This window comes from Lampris incognitus, chromosome 16 (genome assembly GCF_029633865.1).
Source record: "Lampris incognitus isolate fLamInc1 chromosome 16, fLamInc1.hap2, whole genome shotgun sequence".
Lineage (NCBI taxonomy): Eukaryota > Metazoa > Chordata > Actinopteri > Lampriformes > Lampridae > Lampris > Lampris incognitus.
In genome coordinates, this window is record NC_079226.1 from 29,337,240 (window position 1) to 29,355,411 (window position 18,172).

At 43.2% G+C, this 18,172-nt stretch overlaps 2 protein-coding genes across 2 annotated transcripts; one reads left to right on the forward strand and one right to left on the reverse strand.

Annotated features, from left to right (window-relative positions):
- The first annotated feature begins 2,578 nt into the window (after positions 1–2,578).
- acvr1l (activin A receptor, type 1 like) lies at positions 2,579–8,695 on the forward strand. The gene is made up of 10 exons (XM_056295275.1): positions 2,579–2,715; positions 3,631–3,714; positions 4,014–4,268; positions 4,455–4,666; positions 5,032–5,131; positions 5,548–5,694; positions 6,258–6,533; positions 6,799–6,996; positions 7,841–7,971; positions 8,548–8,695. The coding sequence occupies exons 2-10, from the start codon at positions 3,642–3,644 to the stop codon at positions 8,677–8,679; spliced, it is 1,524 nt and encodes a 507-aa protein (XP_056151250.1). The 5' UTR covers positions 2,579–2,715; positions 3,631–3,641; the 3' UTR covers positions 8,680–8,695.
- A 1,519-nt stretch (positions 8,696–10,214) lies between these two features.
- On the reverse strand, positions 10,215–15,775 carry d2hgdh (D-2-hydroxyglutarate dehydrogenase). Its single transcript, XM_056295274.1, has 10 exons — positions 15,620–15,775; positions 14,929–15,288; positions 13,979–14,036; positions 13,739–13,878; positions 12,527–12,720; positions 12,235–12,403; positions 11,869–12,012; positions 11,578–11,720; positions 11,292–11,457; positions 10,215–10,940 (listed from the first exon to the last, which is right to left on the reverse strand). Exons 2-10 carry the CDS (start codon positions 15,269–15,271, stop codon positions 10,678–10,680), a joined length of 1,620 nt encoding a protein of 539 aa, XP_056151249.1. The 5' UTR covers positions 15,272–15,288; positions 15,620–15,775; the 3' UTR covers positions 10,215–10,677.
- Between the last annotated feature and the right edge of the window lie 2,397 nt (positions 15,776–18,172).

Below are 18,172 nucleotides of genomic sequence, written 5' to 3' on the forward strand. Positions count from 1 at the left end.
TGGAGAGATGAATGTGACCGCCCCATGAGGAGCAATCCCAAGCAGACCTTTGAGAGTACAGTGGGACTTGTATGCAGAAAACACTTCACTTTGGAGAAGAGGCGATGATGGGTACTGGTACCTCAGCTCCATGCAGTCCAGGATGACTGTAGTGTCTGCATAGTCCTTGAACTCTGCTGGCAAATGTTCCCTGATTTTCTCCTCTGGTATCCAGATCCTCACTGCCCCAAGCAAAGTGTACAGAAAGTTGCTCCACATTGTAATTATGCGACTGACTGCTGACTGGTGGACTCCATACCGGTCAGCAAGGTCACACTGTTTTGAACCCAGTGCAAGATAGTTTAGAAACATGAACATCTCATCAATGGGCTGCAGGAAACGAGTCTGTTCGAAAAGAAATGAAAAGTTACATTATGTTTCTCTCAACTTATTTTAATTCCATCAACCCTGACCTTTGTCAAGTTGTACTGTAATATTACACTATATAACAAATGCATATGTTTCCCATTAATTACATACATACAATTACATAATTAGACTGTGGCAGCCCACCACAGTCTAATTTGTCCAACCACAGTTTCATAATGAACTGGAAATATTTTACACCTGTCATGATACAACAGAAATCTCTCACTCCCAGCCAGTCAGTCAAAAATATGGTTTACAAGAGCAAGAAGTTCTTCATATATCAAGCCCCTTAATTTTGCTCTCAAAGTGCACCAGGCTGTTTCATTTAACTTTAAAATGTACAAAATGTCCTTCCAGAGGAGTATGCCCCCGGAACACACTAGTGTGTTTGAGGTCCATCCACCAGTCTTATAAAAGCCCATGGGAAAACACTGAAATGCATAATACTACAATATATAGCAATAACACAGAAATACGAAAATAAGAAATATGCAAAAATTTGGATATTACAATATACAACAGTGTTAACAGATAAATAGTTATTGCATGGTTGAATTACTGCACAAAACTGTTGCTAGAATCAGTATTGCACAGTTAAAAACATATCAATTATAAATGGGGCTATGGAGGTACTGACAGGGGTGAAATAAGTCCAAAGGGCCAGTCTATTGACACAGAGTGTCTGACACTCAAAGCAAGGAGTTGAAATGTTTGATGGCCACAGGCAGGAATGACTTCCTGTGGTGCATCATCTAATAATAATAATATCATTATTATTATAAAGAGTACTTACTGCAGTGGAACTTGGCTCTGTGAAGCTGCCTCTCTGTGCTTGTGTCACACTGACCATAGAAGGCAGTGCAGGCTCTATTTGGGCCCAGAAGCGCATGAGGAGGTCATAAGATGCAAACCTACAGAAATGCAATTCAGATTTTACCATTTAAAACTTGCATCAATGTCTACTATGAACTTAGAAGTTCGACAAATATATGATTACATTAGCCTTCGTCTCTCTCTCTCTCACACACACACACAATACTATCTGCTGCTATTACATAACAATCAGGAGTACATTTGACAATAACAGTAGTTTCATTAAATAGCCATTAAACTTTAATTGAGACAGCTGAATGTCCAAGTTTAACACAATTTAGTGCATCTAACGTTACCTCTCATCTGAGCCTCCTGGTCGTTTTACCTTGTGAAAAACCGTATGTCTCTGTCTGAGCCAGCAAAACGGTGAATGCCAAACCGCTGCTTCATTGTAAGCTTCTCGATTTGTGTCCTCAGCTGGCAGATCTCCTCTCTGAGAGACATGTTTTCATCGAGAGCTAAATCGACAACTGCAGGATCCGGAACCGAAGCGTAGTCGTGGTCCCCGGGGATTGTTTCAGCCTCCTCGTCCAGTGTGTCATCCTCCGCCGCGGGTCGCTCTCTCCTCTCCCAAACCCCCGGTCTTGGAAGTGGGACGGAGAAATTGTTCCACTCAAACAACGCCGGAACCACTCCCTTCTTTAACATTCGCCGACCTGTCTCGGACCCTGGCTCACGAACATCCTCTTTTTTAAAATGCCGGCTACAAACGCGGGTATGGTGGCTAATGGTGAAGTTGTCTCTCCCGATAGCGACAATCCATTTTCGCCTTGTATCCGCATTGGAGGGAAACGTATGAAAACTAAGTACTTTGTTGTACTTACTAGAGGCTTGGCAAAAAGGCACACAGCAATGTTCAGCTGTCGTGCTATCGGTACGTTGAAACTTAAACTTCTTTTTCTGAGACGGCCTCGCCATTTGACAAAAACCATACAAACGGTATGGATAACGGAAGCGGAATGGAAGTGAACAAGCTGGCAGAGATTTTACCGGAACTGCGTCAGCACCACTGTGTGCATTTAGCCTATTGGAAAGGGTGTTGTTCATAAACTTAGATCTGTAAAACACAAAACGTACGAAAAGTAAATGTATAACACATTGATGTTTGGGCCTTTATTCAATAAAATGGTAAAAAAGAGAAGTTATTTATGTTTTATTTTGTTCCTTATTTTTTTCCCTATGGACCTCCTACAGGCTGTAGGAGGTCCATAGGGAGGGGGACACGCACCGCCCCACAATGCATCTCGATGAGAATGTTTTGGTGACGTCACGTTTAGCTAAAAAAAAGAAGAAGAAGAAGAGCCAGTGTGTGGGCTGGGCTGTGGTCGTCCACCGCCTAGCTTTAATCGCAGGCTACACAGTCATTAATAACATAAATTACAATCATTCACACGTCAGGAGAATGAGTTAGACACCGCATTCCGTCCGTGCCAGGTAAGACAATGTTTGGATTGCTCTCTTTATGTCCTCTTGTTTAGGAAGCTAGTGTCGCCGTGCCCTGTGCTAACTACAGCAGTTAGCCTGCGGAGTCTAGCAGCGGGCAGACGTCTGTCTCCCTGGCGCCTCAGACGGCCAATAAAACCTCTTAGAGTTAATGGCCTATTAGCTTCTGCTAATTACCGAGCTTTGTATCTTTCCTATATTCCTCGGGAAGACTCGCCAGCTTCGATCTCTCAATCAATAAATCGTCGTCAAAGGGAAGCTGTGACATTGAGATCACTGACGTTAGCTCCCTGGCCAAGAAGCGATATTAGTTGTCAATTCAAGCGAGCCGCGTCGCGTTAGCATGTAGATGAGCAAATCCACTGCTTTCCTGGTCGGATAACGTTCCTCTGAATGTCACTGGTGTGATGTCCTTACGTTTGTTGAACTCTACCGCTGGTTATTTAAGATAATTCGAGCTAACCATGCGATGACACTCGAGGAAAACCTGGATCTGCCTCATATGATATTCTGCACGGTCTTTGTGCTGTGCGAGATGTTAACTGATGTAGTTGAGTATCGCATAATATGCAGTCATATGCAAACAATGTTGGCAAAATAAATAAAAAAATCAACCAATTTCAGGGTGGTCGTTTGGGGGATGAATGTGGTAATACTTTTGACTAATGTGTGGATTCTTTTTCTTTATACGATTACATACAGTAGTTCTGCTGGTGTATTAGGTTGCGCCTTCCTATTCCCTCATATCACTTACTGTCCACAGCCTTGTTACAGATTATTAGAAGAGACATAGAGGCTAAATGCTATTATACCGTGTACATCCTCTTTACAAGGGTTGACCCCATCCAATTCTCTCTGATCGTCTCTTTGTGTCCTTTTCCTTCTCTCCTTACATCCTGCTAACAGTGCACTGAAACATGGGTCATTGCAGTGTCCAAGTCCTTCTGCTGCTCTTGCTGCAGGCCCTGCAGACATTGGCTGAAGGCACAGGTACTGTTTTTGTGTGGGTTTTGTTTTGTTTTTTCATTATTTTCCTCTAACAATTGTTGTAGTTTATGATGTCTGAATTATGTATGCCTGTCTGATATTTTACAGATAGGCAACTTGACAGATGATTTCTTTTCCCTGATATGCAGATGGTTCTGATAATGCAGATTCCTTATATGTAGATGGTGCATATGTGTTAGTTTGATTGCCTCTATGTACTTAAGGCAGAGAGTCTGGCTGATAGAGAGAAAGAAAGTGAGTAAATGAGTGGTTAACACTTCATAACCTCTCCTCCTCCACAGATGGACAGCTGGTGTGTCTGTGTGACAGCCCCAAATGCCCTCAGGCTACCCAGTGTCATGGCACCCGGTGCTTCTCCTCTGTAAAAGTAGGCAGTAATGGGGTGGTGTTTGAGCGGGGCTGCCTGGAGGGCCCGGACAAGATCAGATTGAATTGCTTAACAGCACCCTCCCTTCATCAGGCAATTCTCTGCTGTGCTGTGGACATGTGTAATGGCAACACTACCAGGAGCTCAGTTATGCCTTTGCTGCTATCAGGTAGATAAGTGGCAATAAAAAACTGCATTTCTGTAGCTATTGTTAGTTTTAACAATCTCAATGATTATTTTGCCACTCATCTCTCTCTCTCTCTTTTCCTCCTGCATTCCATTTCCCCCCCTTTCCATCTCTGCCCCATACCAAACTCTGTCCAACTCCTCATCTCTCCCTCCATCTTTCCTACAGCCCCAGAGGGTGAGCCGGTCCGGTATCGTGTAGAGACTCTGGTTCTCTTTGTTCTCGGTCCAGTGGTGGTTCTGGCTTTGCTGTCTGTAGTGGCTGTCCTGGCCTGCAGGAGGCTCCACCATGGCCGTCTACAGAGGCTGCAGGAGTTTGACACCGAGCAGGGAGCCATAGACGGCCTGATCACCTCCAATGTGGGAGACAGCACTTTAGCGGTATGAAAAGTGATCCCAGTTTGTTTGCTTGTCATTTTTTAAAACCAAGAAAAAGTGTTATCTTTTTTTCACCCTTGATGCAGTGTTAAAAAGTGATGAGCCAATAAATGTGCTGTTTCAAATTGTAATAAAAAAGCTACATTTTTCTTTATAGAAAATAATCTCAGGTAGTTGGTGTTGTATTTGGCAGCTGCAATGAAGTCATGTTTCTATTTCAAGGATGTATTTCTTTCAGCCCTGATTAATATTTATTTTTAGATACTAGAGTTCTATTTGTTTTGTCATAATCACATCTCCCAATATCATCAAAGTTAAAGGTTGTGGCTTCAAAAGAAAACTTAACTGAAATTCTCCTCTGTCCGTAGGACCTGTTGGACCATTCCTGTACATCAGGCAGTGGTTCTGGTCTTCCCTTCCTTGTTCAGAGAACTGTGGCAAGACAAATCAGTTTAGTGGAGTGTGTCGGTATGTATCCTACCAAGCTCAATCTACAGACAAGCTAAAACTGGGCTCCTGTTACAAGGGCCAGATGACCACCTGCATATTGAACACAAAATTGATTAATTAATTAATTAGTTGGTTGATTTGTCAGTATTTTTTTTTTAGTTTTGATTGGGAAATTCATTTTAACAGCAGGGCCAACATTTCTGTGTCACAGAGACAGAAAACAACAACATAGATACATTAATTAAATCCAGCCCTCAGCACAACTTAAAATGTCTAATAGCAGTGGCCCCAAACCATTCTCTGAATCTTTTAGTATTGCCTGTAAAATTAAATACCACAGTAGGCACTTGTGATTGATGAACCTTTTAATGCTCTCTTTTCTTCCTTCTCGAACTTTTTCCTTTCCCTTTTCCTCTGATGAATCCTTGTCCTAGGTAAGGGTAGGTATGGAGAGGTGTGGCGGGGCCAGTGGCAAGGAGAGAATGTGGCTGTTAAAATATTTTCCTCGCGAGACGAGAAGTCCTGGTTCAGAGAGACTGAGATCTACAACACAGTTCTGCTCAGACATGAAAACATACTAGGTAAGTCTGGCTGTATTCAAGAACAATAGCTTTCATACAGAGACATCAAGATGGGGGAAATGGAGAAAAAAATTTCTGATAAGGACAGCTTGGAAGAGTTTAACTATAGAAGAGAATAGATGTGGTGCTGTGGTCATCTCTTGTCCATCAGATAGTCTTCATCCAGGATACCTGATAAAAATTGGAAGCTTAAAACATTGCATTAACTCCTACTAAAGGAAATGTATTTTGGCAAGCTGAAACTGTGTGTGGGGAGGGCTTTTTCACTTAACTTGGCTGTCTTGATGCTTTCTTTTTCTATTTTTGTATTATGAAAATCAAATGTAGCTAGGCATAAGGTTGTCAAAGTTGTTGATAGAGCAGGGAGAACTTATCCACCATCAATGGTTATTCTCTGTGCAGATAACCCTTTATCTATCTCTCTATCTAAATTGAAAAACCATGGAATCTTACCTACCATATAATCTTTTAGGCTCAATAATATCTTCTCATTTACTTCACTCTCTGTCCTACTCTGTCCTCTCTTTCACCTCCTGTCTTGTCATCTTTATCCTCCCTGACAGGTTTCATGGCATCTGACATGACATCTCGCAACTCCAGCACCCAGCTGTGGCTCATTACCCATTACCATGACAACGGTTCCCTATACGACTACCTGCAGCGAGTGGCCGTGGAGACGTCAGAGGGCCTAGCGATGGCAGCATCGATAGCGTGTGGCCTGGTGCACCTGCACACAGAGATCTTCGGTACAGAGGGGAAACCGGCGATCGCACACCGCGACCTAAAGAGCAAGAATATCCTGGTCACCAAAGAGCTGCGCTGCTGCATTGCCGACCTGGGTCAGCCATTAATCTACTATTTCTCTGTTTTCATAGGCTTGGGGTATTCCAGCCATATAGTCAGTCCATTCTTTTTTTCTTCATGTAAGCATTCAGCCATCGATTTAACCTTTTTATTAACCATTGTAGTGTGTCTTTGTTTCTGTCTCCTTCTGTCTTTACGGTGTTATCTATTTCTTTGTTCTTGTTTTTTATTTAAAACGTTTCATGTCGTGGAAAAGCTTATGTAATTACTACACTGATACCTTCTGTTTGCTTCTTACAGGGCTGGCAGTAACTCATTCCCAGGCAGACAACCTGCTAGATGTGGGCAACAACCCCAAGGTAGGCACCAAGCGCTACATGGCACCCGAGGTACTGGATGAGACCATTCAGACAGACTGCTTTGATGCCTATAAGAGGGTGGACATCTGGGCCTTTGGACTGGTGCTGTGGGAGATAGCAAGGCGCACATACAGTAACGGTAAGAGGCAGTTACATGTGCACTGCGGAGTCAGAATGTCAGTTTAAAAGCTGTATTTTGACTGATGCTCACTTAACTCGACAAACATGTCACTGTTGAAGGGCAAAACTAGTCTTGAGGCGAGTACTCAAATGCTCTTAAGAAAATGTAATTTACCACATTCATATGAGGAGCAGCAGAATCAAGTTTCGAGGAAACCTTAGCACAATAGTCTACACATGCAATATCTTCCCCATTTCTGATAAACCTTATTTTACGCATGAAATATTGAACAGTAGATTAAAAAATGGCTAAAGCTAAATACAACCCCAACTGCATAAAATCACTTGGGTGTTCAAACAGACACTGTCAGTTTGTTTTAGTTTTTATTTAGAAATATCAGCAATATTTCCGCATGTTCCGGGGTTGCATCTTGAGTGTAGTCTGTTCACTTATTCTTCCTGCTGTTGAAGACCCTGATTAACTATTGGAACAGTTTGTTTAGTCATCAAGCTTGACAGATGTGGTTGCAAAAAGTGAACGTTGAATTATTCATAGGTCTTGTTTTCATTATAAAAAGGCTAAGTTGGTTGGTTGAGATGGTAAATGTTACTGTGAACTTCAGGATACATCAAGTTCTGTGGCTGGGGGACAGAAAGGTAGTTTTCAGCCTTTGTGATAAGACTCTACTTTAAACTATATACACAGGCAAACAGACGTATACCTTCTTTTTCATGTTACTCACTTTAGTCCCTCTATGGAGACTAATAATAAACAAAAAAATCTGTAAGTTTGTGAAAGACATTTTCACATTCATAGGCTCATCAGTGTCGCACCATCTTACTTTTAATGCCATTTGTTTTAGGTATTGTAGAGGAGTACAAGCCTCCATTCTATGACCAGGTGCCAAATGACCCCAGCTTTGAGGACATGAGGAAGGTGGTGTGTCTGGAGCAGCAGAGGCCCTTCATCCCCAACCGTTGGTTCTCTGATCCTGTAAGTAATACTAGTACCAGTAATGATACTAATCATGTAATACATAATTGATTTCTGTAAGTAAATTGACATTTTGCTTGCCCTCCTTTTGCATTTGTGTGTTTGTATGTGTATGTTTACATATTGATGGTGAACACAAATCATTTTAGGTTATTAAATATATTGAAGGATAAAGTTTATGTAGACTTCTACGAATAGATACATGTAAAAAAGAGCAAGGTTGGGGAAAAAAAAAGCTTAACAAAACTGAAAAAGGCATGTCAATAGGGTTACATGCTCATCCACACTTTACTCAGATCCCCACCCAAAACATATATTTAAGGAAACCAATATTATTTAGTATTTTTTATCTTTTTAGCATGTAATTTTTGTATAATGTTCACTGTAGTAGTGTCTAGTGTCGTTGCCAGTGATTTAACAGCACCTGGCAAGCTCCCAGTGTGTATCCACAATGTGGCCATCATAGTGATCAGTGTTTTTTTTCTGTCACTCTGAATCAGTCTTTCTGCATGCTTCCCACTCAGTTTCCAGTCCTTCTCTTACCTTTCTCTCTCTCTCTCTCTCTCTCTGTCCCAGACTCTTTCTGCTCTGGTAAAACTGATGAAGGAGTGCTGGTACCAGAACCCTTCTGCCAGGCTGACAGCACTGCGCATCAAAAAGACCTTGGACAAGATCCACAGCTCTCTGGAGAAGGGCAAGGAGTCCTGAAAAAGGGAGCGCGTGGTCACAGTGGGGATATCGAGCAGGGTCGCTTAATGTCAAGAATTTTTCCGGGAGAAGTGCAAAGACTTATCAGTTCAGGTGAGGGAGGCTGATAGCGGGATGGACAAGAGGGAAGTAGTCACAAAGAAGCACCATCCATCCTTGTCCTCCCTCTCTCGCTCTTCCTTTCTCCACCTTCTTCTTTTGGTTGCCTTCTGCCACCGTCCCCCTCTTTCAGTCTGGAAGCCCATGCAGAAGTTTGGAACTGCACCATGTCAATAAGCCAGCCATTGCTGTGGGACAAAAAGCCAGTTGCCACTGTGTCTAAACTGACCCAAACTCGTGGACTGTTACAGAGCGTGAAAAACAAAGGTGGCAAATTGTATCGCCCAATGACAACGCTTTATCACCCATACAGGACTGCTCTCGGTTACGCCTTCTAAAGTAAACACCCACAGACATACACACACTCGAACACACAAACACTGCACACTGAGTGTCTCTTACCTGTTTGTTTGTTTGTTTATTATCTCTTTGACATCCTATCATGGCGTTCAGCTCAGAGACAATCATGTGTGTTCCATTCATTTAGCTTTATTGGAACAAGCCAACCGTTACCATACACCCACAAATGCACACACCCAAATACATGCATTAAGTTACAAAGGAACAGAGCCAATAGAAATCAAATGTTTTTAAACTTTTTAAAAAAAAATAGTATGATATTTATGTATTAAATCTCCACTACTACCACACTACTGAGGATATGTAAGACTGATATAAAATGGTGCGTGAAAATGACTGTATACATACGTAGGCATTTACTGTACTTGGATTTTCTGTACCCATACTGTCATTATTGGAGCTTGTAGGGAACACTGCTTTGGAAAAATAGTGAGGTAAAATAGGGCAGCCATCCCCACTGAACTTATGTTTCTTGAAAAGAAGCGGTGTGTACAAAGGGGGAAATTACAGCAGCGAGGACATCTTTTTTAAGTGGGTGGTACCTGAGATAGACGTAAGTACAAGCCAATAGGAAATAGGAATTTTTGGCCGTGTCTTATAATAGGCTGGGAGTATGAATCGTGAAAATGTCTAGATGTGTTATAAGCTTCCTCATCCTCTCTTCCTTGCATTCTGTAGAGCCGTTTCAGCTGGTCAAAACTATTCTATGCAAGGAGAAAGAAGTCAAGGGAAGAATTGCTTGTGCTAGACGGATGAACTGTTTTTCTGTGCAAGAGCTGGGGGTCATTTTCTCCTTTTTGTCTCCCATTATGCCATGTTGTATGAGTTGCTGGAATTATGACAACACTCCATCTTTATTTGGAATTCAAGTTCATTTTTAAATGGACGAAATCATTAAAATGTCAAGTTAGATGAATTTGTTCACAAGGGATGCTTGTTTTGTTTGAAAACAAATGTTGCTTTGTCTTTTTTATATGTAATAAAACATTTACTGCACTGTTATCTACCTAATAATTTACCTTCGCCATTTGATTTTTCCATAGAAGACATTGTCACAAATGAAATTTAATCTGTTTACACGATACTTTATTGATTGAACACAGGAAGGAAGCACAGGGAGTGAAATAAGTTTCTATCTGTGCTAGTAGCCAAGCAGCAGAGGTAACATTAGATAACTAGGTTTGGCCACATGCATGCGCACACACACACCTCTGGTCTAAGTCCTGGGCTTCTACAAAGTCGGGCCAATTCAAGCAAATATCAGAGGTGATGGTGAAAATGAATGATGGAGAGGGATGACTATGAAGCACCATCTTTGCTTTAAATGAGGACAGTCTGAACAAACAGACTTTCTAAACTGGTAGACAACTTACTTACGTGTAACTTGTCTTGGACATATATATCCGCACTGAAGGTGAAAACTAAGATGACTGAAATGTGTATACACTAACCTTTTCAGTATTTCATATGCCTGTAACTTAGGTGCAAAAATAACATTTCCCGAGCATGGATATAAACCAGGAATTGGTTCCATGGCAGTCAGTTCAGGTTATCTGGCAGGGTCTTATAAGGGTTGAGGATACCTTTGGGATCAAGCATGGCCTTGATGTTGCCCATCAGCTCAACAGCCTGCCTGGGTTTACTGTAGTAGATATAGTTCCTTTTCTTTAGGCCAAGTCCATGCTCAGCGCTGATGCTACCCTGGCAACCAGCTGTCCACTCATAGACGAAAGGCTCAATGGCTGCCAAGAGGGTGGGGTCTTTGGCAGAAGAAGTGATGTTCAGGTGGAGGTTCCCATCACCTACAGAGAAAAATGGAAATGTGCATACACACACACGAGACAGTGTGAGACAAACAAGTCAAGTTGATCTCCAAAAGAGAGTTTATCGTTTGACAAGACAAAGATTTGAGAATATTGCACCCAAATTAGCATTGACTAAAGTGCCAAGAGAGCACATGCAAAGAACAATATTTCAGCTGCTCACTTTATAGTCTGACAGGTGCTGGAATAAAAGAGGTAGCAAAGACGTTACCATGCGTTTCATGTTATAGTAAGCCTCAGATTCCATTGCTTGAACAACAAAAACTCTATTTACGTCTTTACTTGTGACTGAGCTGAATGCCACTGTGATTGCCTGTTCTGTAGACTCACCTACGTGTCCGTACCCCACTACACTCTTGGCCTTGCCTCTGAGGTGCTCCCTCATATCAGTTACCAGCTGGTAGATCTGTTCCACAGGGAGGGAAATGTCGTATTTGTAGGTGAAGCCGTCGTGGGTCAGGGCCTCTGTGACGCGCTCACGCATTGACCACAGGGCCTTCGCACAGGCAAAAAGGCAAGGACAGGTTTACCAGAGTCACAATGGCATTAGTACAGGTTTCCACTGTACAGTATTTTATTTTTACAGAAAAAGTAACTCATTCTGAGTTCAATCTACCTTGATTTTGGTGTCCTCGGTTGCCACAGTTCCATCGGTGATCAGTGATGATGTCATGGCCTCTTCCAGAAAAGTGTGCAGCTTCTCCTCATCATGTGTCAGGTTGGAGCCTGCCGTTTCTATGACGATATAGAAAGGGGAATCTGTGGGGAAGACACAAGCAGTTGGCATGTGAGTGCAAGCGATGGGTTAGTACATCTCTGCATCTGCATCTGTTATAGATCCTGGGAGAGTGTATACTGTGTGTGTGTGTGTGTGTGTGTGTGTGTGTGTGTGTGTGTGTGTCTGTACCAGTAATAGGATTGGGTAGTTTCAGGTACGTATTTAGCAGTCTCATGCATTCGCTGTCCAGGAATTCAAAGGCTGACAGGATTTCTCCCAACATCCCTCTGCAGAGCTGGAACGTCTGTAGCAGCTGCTCAAAGGTCTCACAGCCTTACAATAGAGAGAGATGTGGCTGATCACTTTACAGACTGGTAAAAAAAAATTAGTAAATATATTTTGTTTAAAGTGAATACAGGCTAATCTAGGTGACCAGCTAAGAATTTGTGTCACAACTTAAAAACTCCATCTGCTTCACAACACTAGTCAATAGCTGTATCACATCCAAACAAATTGTAAGGTTTATAAATGACACAGACTATTAGGGAACCCTACCCAGGAAGGCCACGTTGACAACTTTGGGTTTCCGTGGGCACAAGATGGACACAGCGGTAATTACCCCCAATGTGCCCTCTGACCCTATGAAGAGCTGTTTGAGGTCATATCCAGTGTTGTCCTTCCTCAGAGAAGCCAAGCACTCAAGCACACGCCCATCTGCCAATACCTGTACACACAGACAAACATGCACAGATTAACTCTTCTTTCAATAGTCTCTCTTCCTATTTGATTACAAGGTCTTTTACCCCTGTCTGTCTCCCGGCATTGTTCCTCCACTTGTTCCACTCACCACTTCCAGACCCAGCACCGTCCCTCGTAACGAGCCATATCGGAGCAGCCGGAGCCCACCTGCATTAGTTGCCACATTGCCCCCAATGTGGCAGCTACCTTTAGCCCCAAGATCCAGCGGCATGATGTAGTCTCTTTCTTCCAAGTAGAGAGAAAGGTTCTCTAGGATACAACCTGCTTGACATGTCAGAATACCTGACAACAAAAACAAAACAGAGGAAAACACAATACTACTCAGAATTAGAATCAGATCAGAATCACTTTATTCGCCAAAGGTAGAATGTACACAGGAGTTTGACTTGGTGATAGAGCGCAGTGAAACAAGAAAAGAGAAGAAAAGCCGAATAAGATATGGAAGAGCACACTAAGATTAAGTAAAAGTGAGAGCAGAAGTAAAAACACAAAACAATAATAAAACATAAATAAGAATATACGAACAAGTACAAGAATATGTATACAAGTTAAGTAATACTGTATACTACAATATGCTTCATATTGGACAGTCTTGGCAGGACGGTTGAGTCCAGAGTAAGGGTTGTACAGTACCATACAGTGTGTATGTGAAAGTGCATGTGTGCATGTGTGTGTATGTGGGAGGGAGCATTGACGACAAAGTGTGGAGGGCAGTCGGGGGATGAGGTGGGAGCCACGATAAGTTGTTCAGGAGAGTGATGGCCTTAGGGAAAAAATTATTCAGGTGTCTGGTGGACCTGGTCCTGATGGAGCAGAACCTGTGGTTGGATGGAAGTTTTCTGATAAGGCAGTGAACTGGTTGTGATGGATCCACCACTATCCTACTGGCCTGCTTCCTGGCACTGGCATCATGCAACACACTTACAGGCACCCGCTCTTCTAAAATGTTATAAACACACTTGTGGGGTAGGGTCTTAAATTGACAGTTATCACTCAGTAATTCTAAATGACGAAGGATGGAGTCTAAAAGAGTCTCACAGTTTTGTCAGTCAAAAGCTTAAGTTCCTTACTGTCCTTAAACACTAACTTTAAATACAATGTCATACTACATATTGAGTATATTGGGCTATACATTTTTTATAAGTAAAAGTGTCAGTTTTTTTTGGGGTTTTTTTGTTAAATAGTTAATATCTTATTCTGGATGAAACTCTTCAAATGGGAGATATCAAGTAGAAAACCAATTTAAAGCCTCTTTTTAGTTAGTTTTTTTTTAAACTATCTTAATACCAAAGTGACATACCAGAGACACTATCAAAGGAGAGTACATTGTTCATGAGAGCAGTGGAGAGGATGAGCTCATCATAGACCGGCACGCTGCCCCCAACCAAGCCAGTGTTGCCACCCTGTGGGTTAACGGCCAAATTACGGCTATGACAGTACCTGCAAGAATGAAGTAGAACATAACCATAACAAAAAAGCTGATATCTACCATACTCATGTGTCCAGCAATCTACTCATCAAACGATAATTTCTCCTTTACCTGAGAATTTGGGATACCTCCTCTGTGGTCTGAGGTCTCAACAACACTTCACTGAAACCTGCAGGAGAAACACAGGGCAAAACGAGAGGTGAAAGTAAATTAGTTATAGGTGGGGATAAATATCGATTCAGTACAAAATTGAGATAACAAGTATGGATGTGCACAAGTCCATTCTAAGGATAGGGTATGTTGTACATTGCACTTACTGTAACTGTGGTTGTAAAGTCCCCTGGGACTAAATGCTGGTCTAGGGCTATACATGGTCGATTAATCAGTGGGTGGTCAGAATGACCAGTCAAGTAATTAGCACATGTGTACACATTTAAATGACAAACAACCGGGGGTGGCGGGTACAAAGAAAAAGTTGAGACATGCCATGAGCTAGCCCAGCTGACTCAAGGTACACACAGTACATTCAGAATGTACTGTGTGTACCTCTAGTCAAACCCTAACCTCTTCTGTGTACTAAAATGACAAAGGCAATTTAAAAAAAAAAGACTCAACAAACATTGTACAAAAATCATCTTTGGTCCCTACAAACAACTGAGGATGTAACTATTCTAGATGTAAATGTAATTATTTTTACATCTCTGAATGTTTGAATTTGAATTGTTTGAAAGAAGCATACTCATGTTTTAAGCTTTTATAAAACATAGGGCTTAAGATAAATGCCTTTTGGTTTATTGCAGTTTTCGCATTTTACTGTAGATAAGAGGGGATAGAGCCTTAAAGAATCGTAATGTTGAATCTCAATAATTATAATACTAGGATATTTGAAAAATCACAAAATGAATCAAATCGGCACTAGAATATAATTGTAATATTGAATCAGGCAATACCTGCCAAACTGCCAGCCCTAGAATCAATCTTTCAAACAAGTACGGTGGTAAATAAATATAACAATTATAAACTCCAAACTATCATGAGCTGGATCAAGTTGTGGAACTTACCTCTTACTGACTTAAGCCAGTCAACATTATTAGCCTCCAGCACGTCTGGATCAGTGATGGTCCTACCAGGTAGTATCTTCCTGAAGAAAGCCAAATCCTCTTGAGTTATTTTTGAGAAAGGTAACCTCTCTGGGATTGTGGGTGAGGACACTTTGTCCCTGTCTGACCTGGGATGGAGCCTCCGAGAATAGAAGGCACACTGACCTAAGCTGGGTGAAAGAAAAGGTCTGTGGGGCCGAATGGATAAAAGTCTGTCTGTGGTTGGAGATGAGAAGGTGCTGTGGGGACACAGAGATCTGACAGCTGTCCTCAGCCTCAGTCTTCTTAGGGTGGTGACAGCCATACCAGATAGTAAACAGGCTGTAGAAAGAGAATAGGGTTTATTGTGGGTCTCTTTCCACAAAATGAAAGGGGCAAACGACAGCCATTGTGCTTATTTTTGAACATCGCGCTTTAACTGCCTGTCAATGTGCTATGTAGAGATAAACTCACTCCCAGTGATCAAGTTACGACTGTTTAGTATTCAGCACAATGTTCAGTTCACTCCATACCTGCGGAATTTGTCTATCGTGTAGACATAGTAAGCCAGTAACTTAATACACTGCAATATGTCAATTTCTGGCACATTCATGTGATTCATGTGAGCTATCGTTTCAACTAGCTAAGCCTGAAGTTATAGCAACTAGCATACCTCCTCTTACTTTCCAACAGGGTTCCTCGGGCGAGGCCGACACGTTAACGAGAGAAGCTGCATAACTCAGTCAAACACCTTTTATTCTCCGCATGTCACAAATTTTAAGCGTCACAAAGTTCAAGGGTAGCCGAGCGGCGGAGTCATCGAGTTTCAGTGTTTACTATTAGCACCTAGCCGAAGGAGGAGGGCGGTGACTCGAACTGAGAGTAAGAGGTCCAATCAAAATCCTTATTTTAATTTGAGCCAATAGGAAGGCACGGTTTTGGGACACGCGTCAGGCTGCGTATATATATCTTTGTAATGCTGAAAGTAGCGCTGTACACAGTCCGCCGTATGGGGGGGGTCTAAGTCCCGTTAAACCCCACAGTGTTAGGCCTTTTACTCAGCGTGCTTTAATTTTCGACGCACGTTATTTTCCTTTCAAAAAAATATTTATGTTTAAAGTTAAAAACATTTCCCCGTAGAAATTAATGGCGGAATGATTCAATTCTCGAACTTCTCCCTCTTTTTCTTTTCTGTTGATTCAGGTGTAGCGGGCTGTGTATGGACTTCGGCAGATAACTCATAGAAACCTGCTTTGTACACGGTGTTATGATTACTGGCTCCATTATGCATGCCCAGTAATCACTTTGTATTATGTAGTCACCTGGGGCCTCGCGTATCAATCGTTACTATGGGCAAATTTGTGCGTACACACTCATGGGATTTTTTAGCCCTGAAATTTGTCACAGAAGGCCGCGTAGAACCTGGGTAACCCCTGAATTTAGACACCGATTGGCTAACACTGATGTCTTTGCAGGCCTGGGTGATTGCTCGCTGCAAAGGGGTAGACAATAAATGTTAGGAGGAAGGAATTACAAATGAGCATCATGCTTTGTTACTAGCTGTCAAACAGTGTTGAGGGCTAAAAAATTACATGGGTGTGCACGAACAAAGTTGCCTATAGTAATGATAAACTTCATCCATTAGGGCATGCCTGTTTCCCCCGTTATTTAAACCTCTCATCTGACTCACTTTGTGATGTGTGTGAATAAAAGGGCACGGCGAGGTGCAGCCAAAGAGAAAATTGGATGACTCGATAATTTCCCGACTCCTACGGTGGCTACCCTCGTTCTGTTGGACGTTTTAGAGACGTGCATGGCAGCGCAGGCAGTTTCGCTTAAGCTGCCGGAATTTTGGGAAACCCAGTCGTCGGCTTGGTTCGCACAGACGGAGACGCAGTTCGCGCTCGGGGATATTACCGCGGAGACTACCAAGTATTACTATGTCGTCGCAGCTCTTGGAGTTCATAGGCAGGCACTACTCCTGTGTGATATCTCCACGGGTCAGCCTCGGCAGGTCTTCGAGTTGTTCACGGCCTTTCACATCCAGGCAGGAAGCAGTCACAGAGACTGGTGGCAACTAAATTCGTCTGGCACGGGGTTAAAAAGGATGTGCGTGATTGGGCTGATACCTGTGTGGAGTGTCAGCGCTCTAAGGTGCATCGTCACACCAAGGCACCCTTGGAGCAGTTCTCGGTGCCTGAAAGGAGGTTAAACCACGTCAACGTGGACCTGATGGGGCCTCCTGCCTTCCTCTCACAGGTTCACGCACCTCCTCGTCATGGTGGACAGGGCCACTTGGTGTCCAGAAGCCCGTTCCGCTGTCATCAACGACATCCACCGAGGTGGCACAAGTGTTCATTGGGACTTGGGTCACCTGGTTTGGCGTCCCATCTGACGTCTCTTCTGACTGGGGCCCCCAGTTCACATCTGAGCTGTGGAATACGGTAGCAGAAAGCCTGAGGGTCAAGCTCCATGGCATACCACCCGCAGGCCAACAGGTTGTGTGAGAGGTTCCATCTCTCCTCTTCGAGCTGGCCTCAAGGACAGCGGCTGGGTCAGGCTCCTGTGGGTCATGCTGGGGCTCAGGACAGCCCCCAAGGAGGCTCTCCAGTCCTTAACCACTGAGCTGGTTTATGGCCAGCCACTGCGGGTCCCTGAGCATTTCATCCCCAATGCCACGGCTCCTTGGTCTGTGGCCCAACAGTGGACAACGCCAGTCTTTGCACGGTCCCCACATCACAGCACGGCCTACCACAGACTCGCGTTGTGGTCAGCAACGTATGTGTTCATCTACCATGATGCCCACTGTGAACACCTTCGATGGCCTGTTTTGTGTCCTGGAGGCCGGGGGCAAGGACTTCATAGTGGACATCGGCAGCAAGCCGGAGCACATTTCTGTGGACCACCTTAAACTGGCCCACCTGGATTTGGACCAGCCTGTTAGGCTGGCTCAACCCCTGCGGCGGGGGCACCCTCCTGCTTTGACCTCACACCACCTCAAGGCTCCTAAGACTTTTCCGACGGAGGCCCCGGCCCCAATGATACAGGGCCGGGCGGGTGATCCGGGCTCTGACCTGTGAACTTTTTCTTTGCCTTTTCAGGTTTTTGTGAATTCTGGGGGGCATGTAACAGGCTCTATATGGACTTGGGCAGATAATTCGCAGAAACCTGTTTAGTACATGGTGTTATGATTACTGGCTCCATTCTTCATGCCCAGTAATCACTA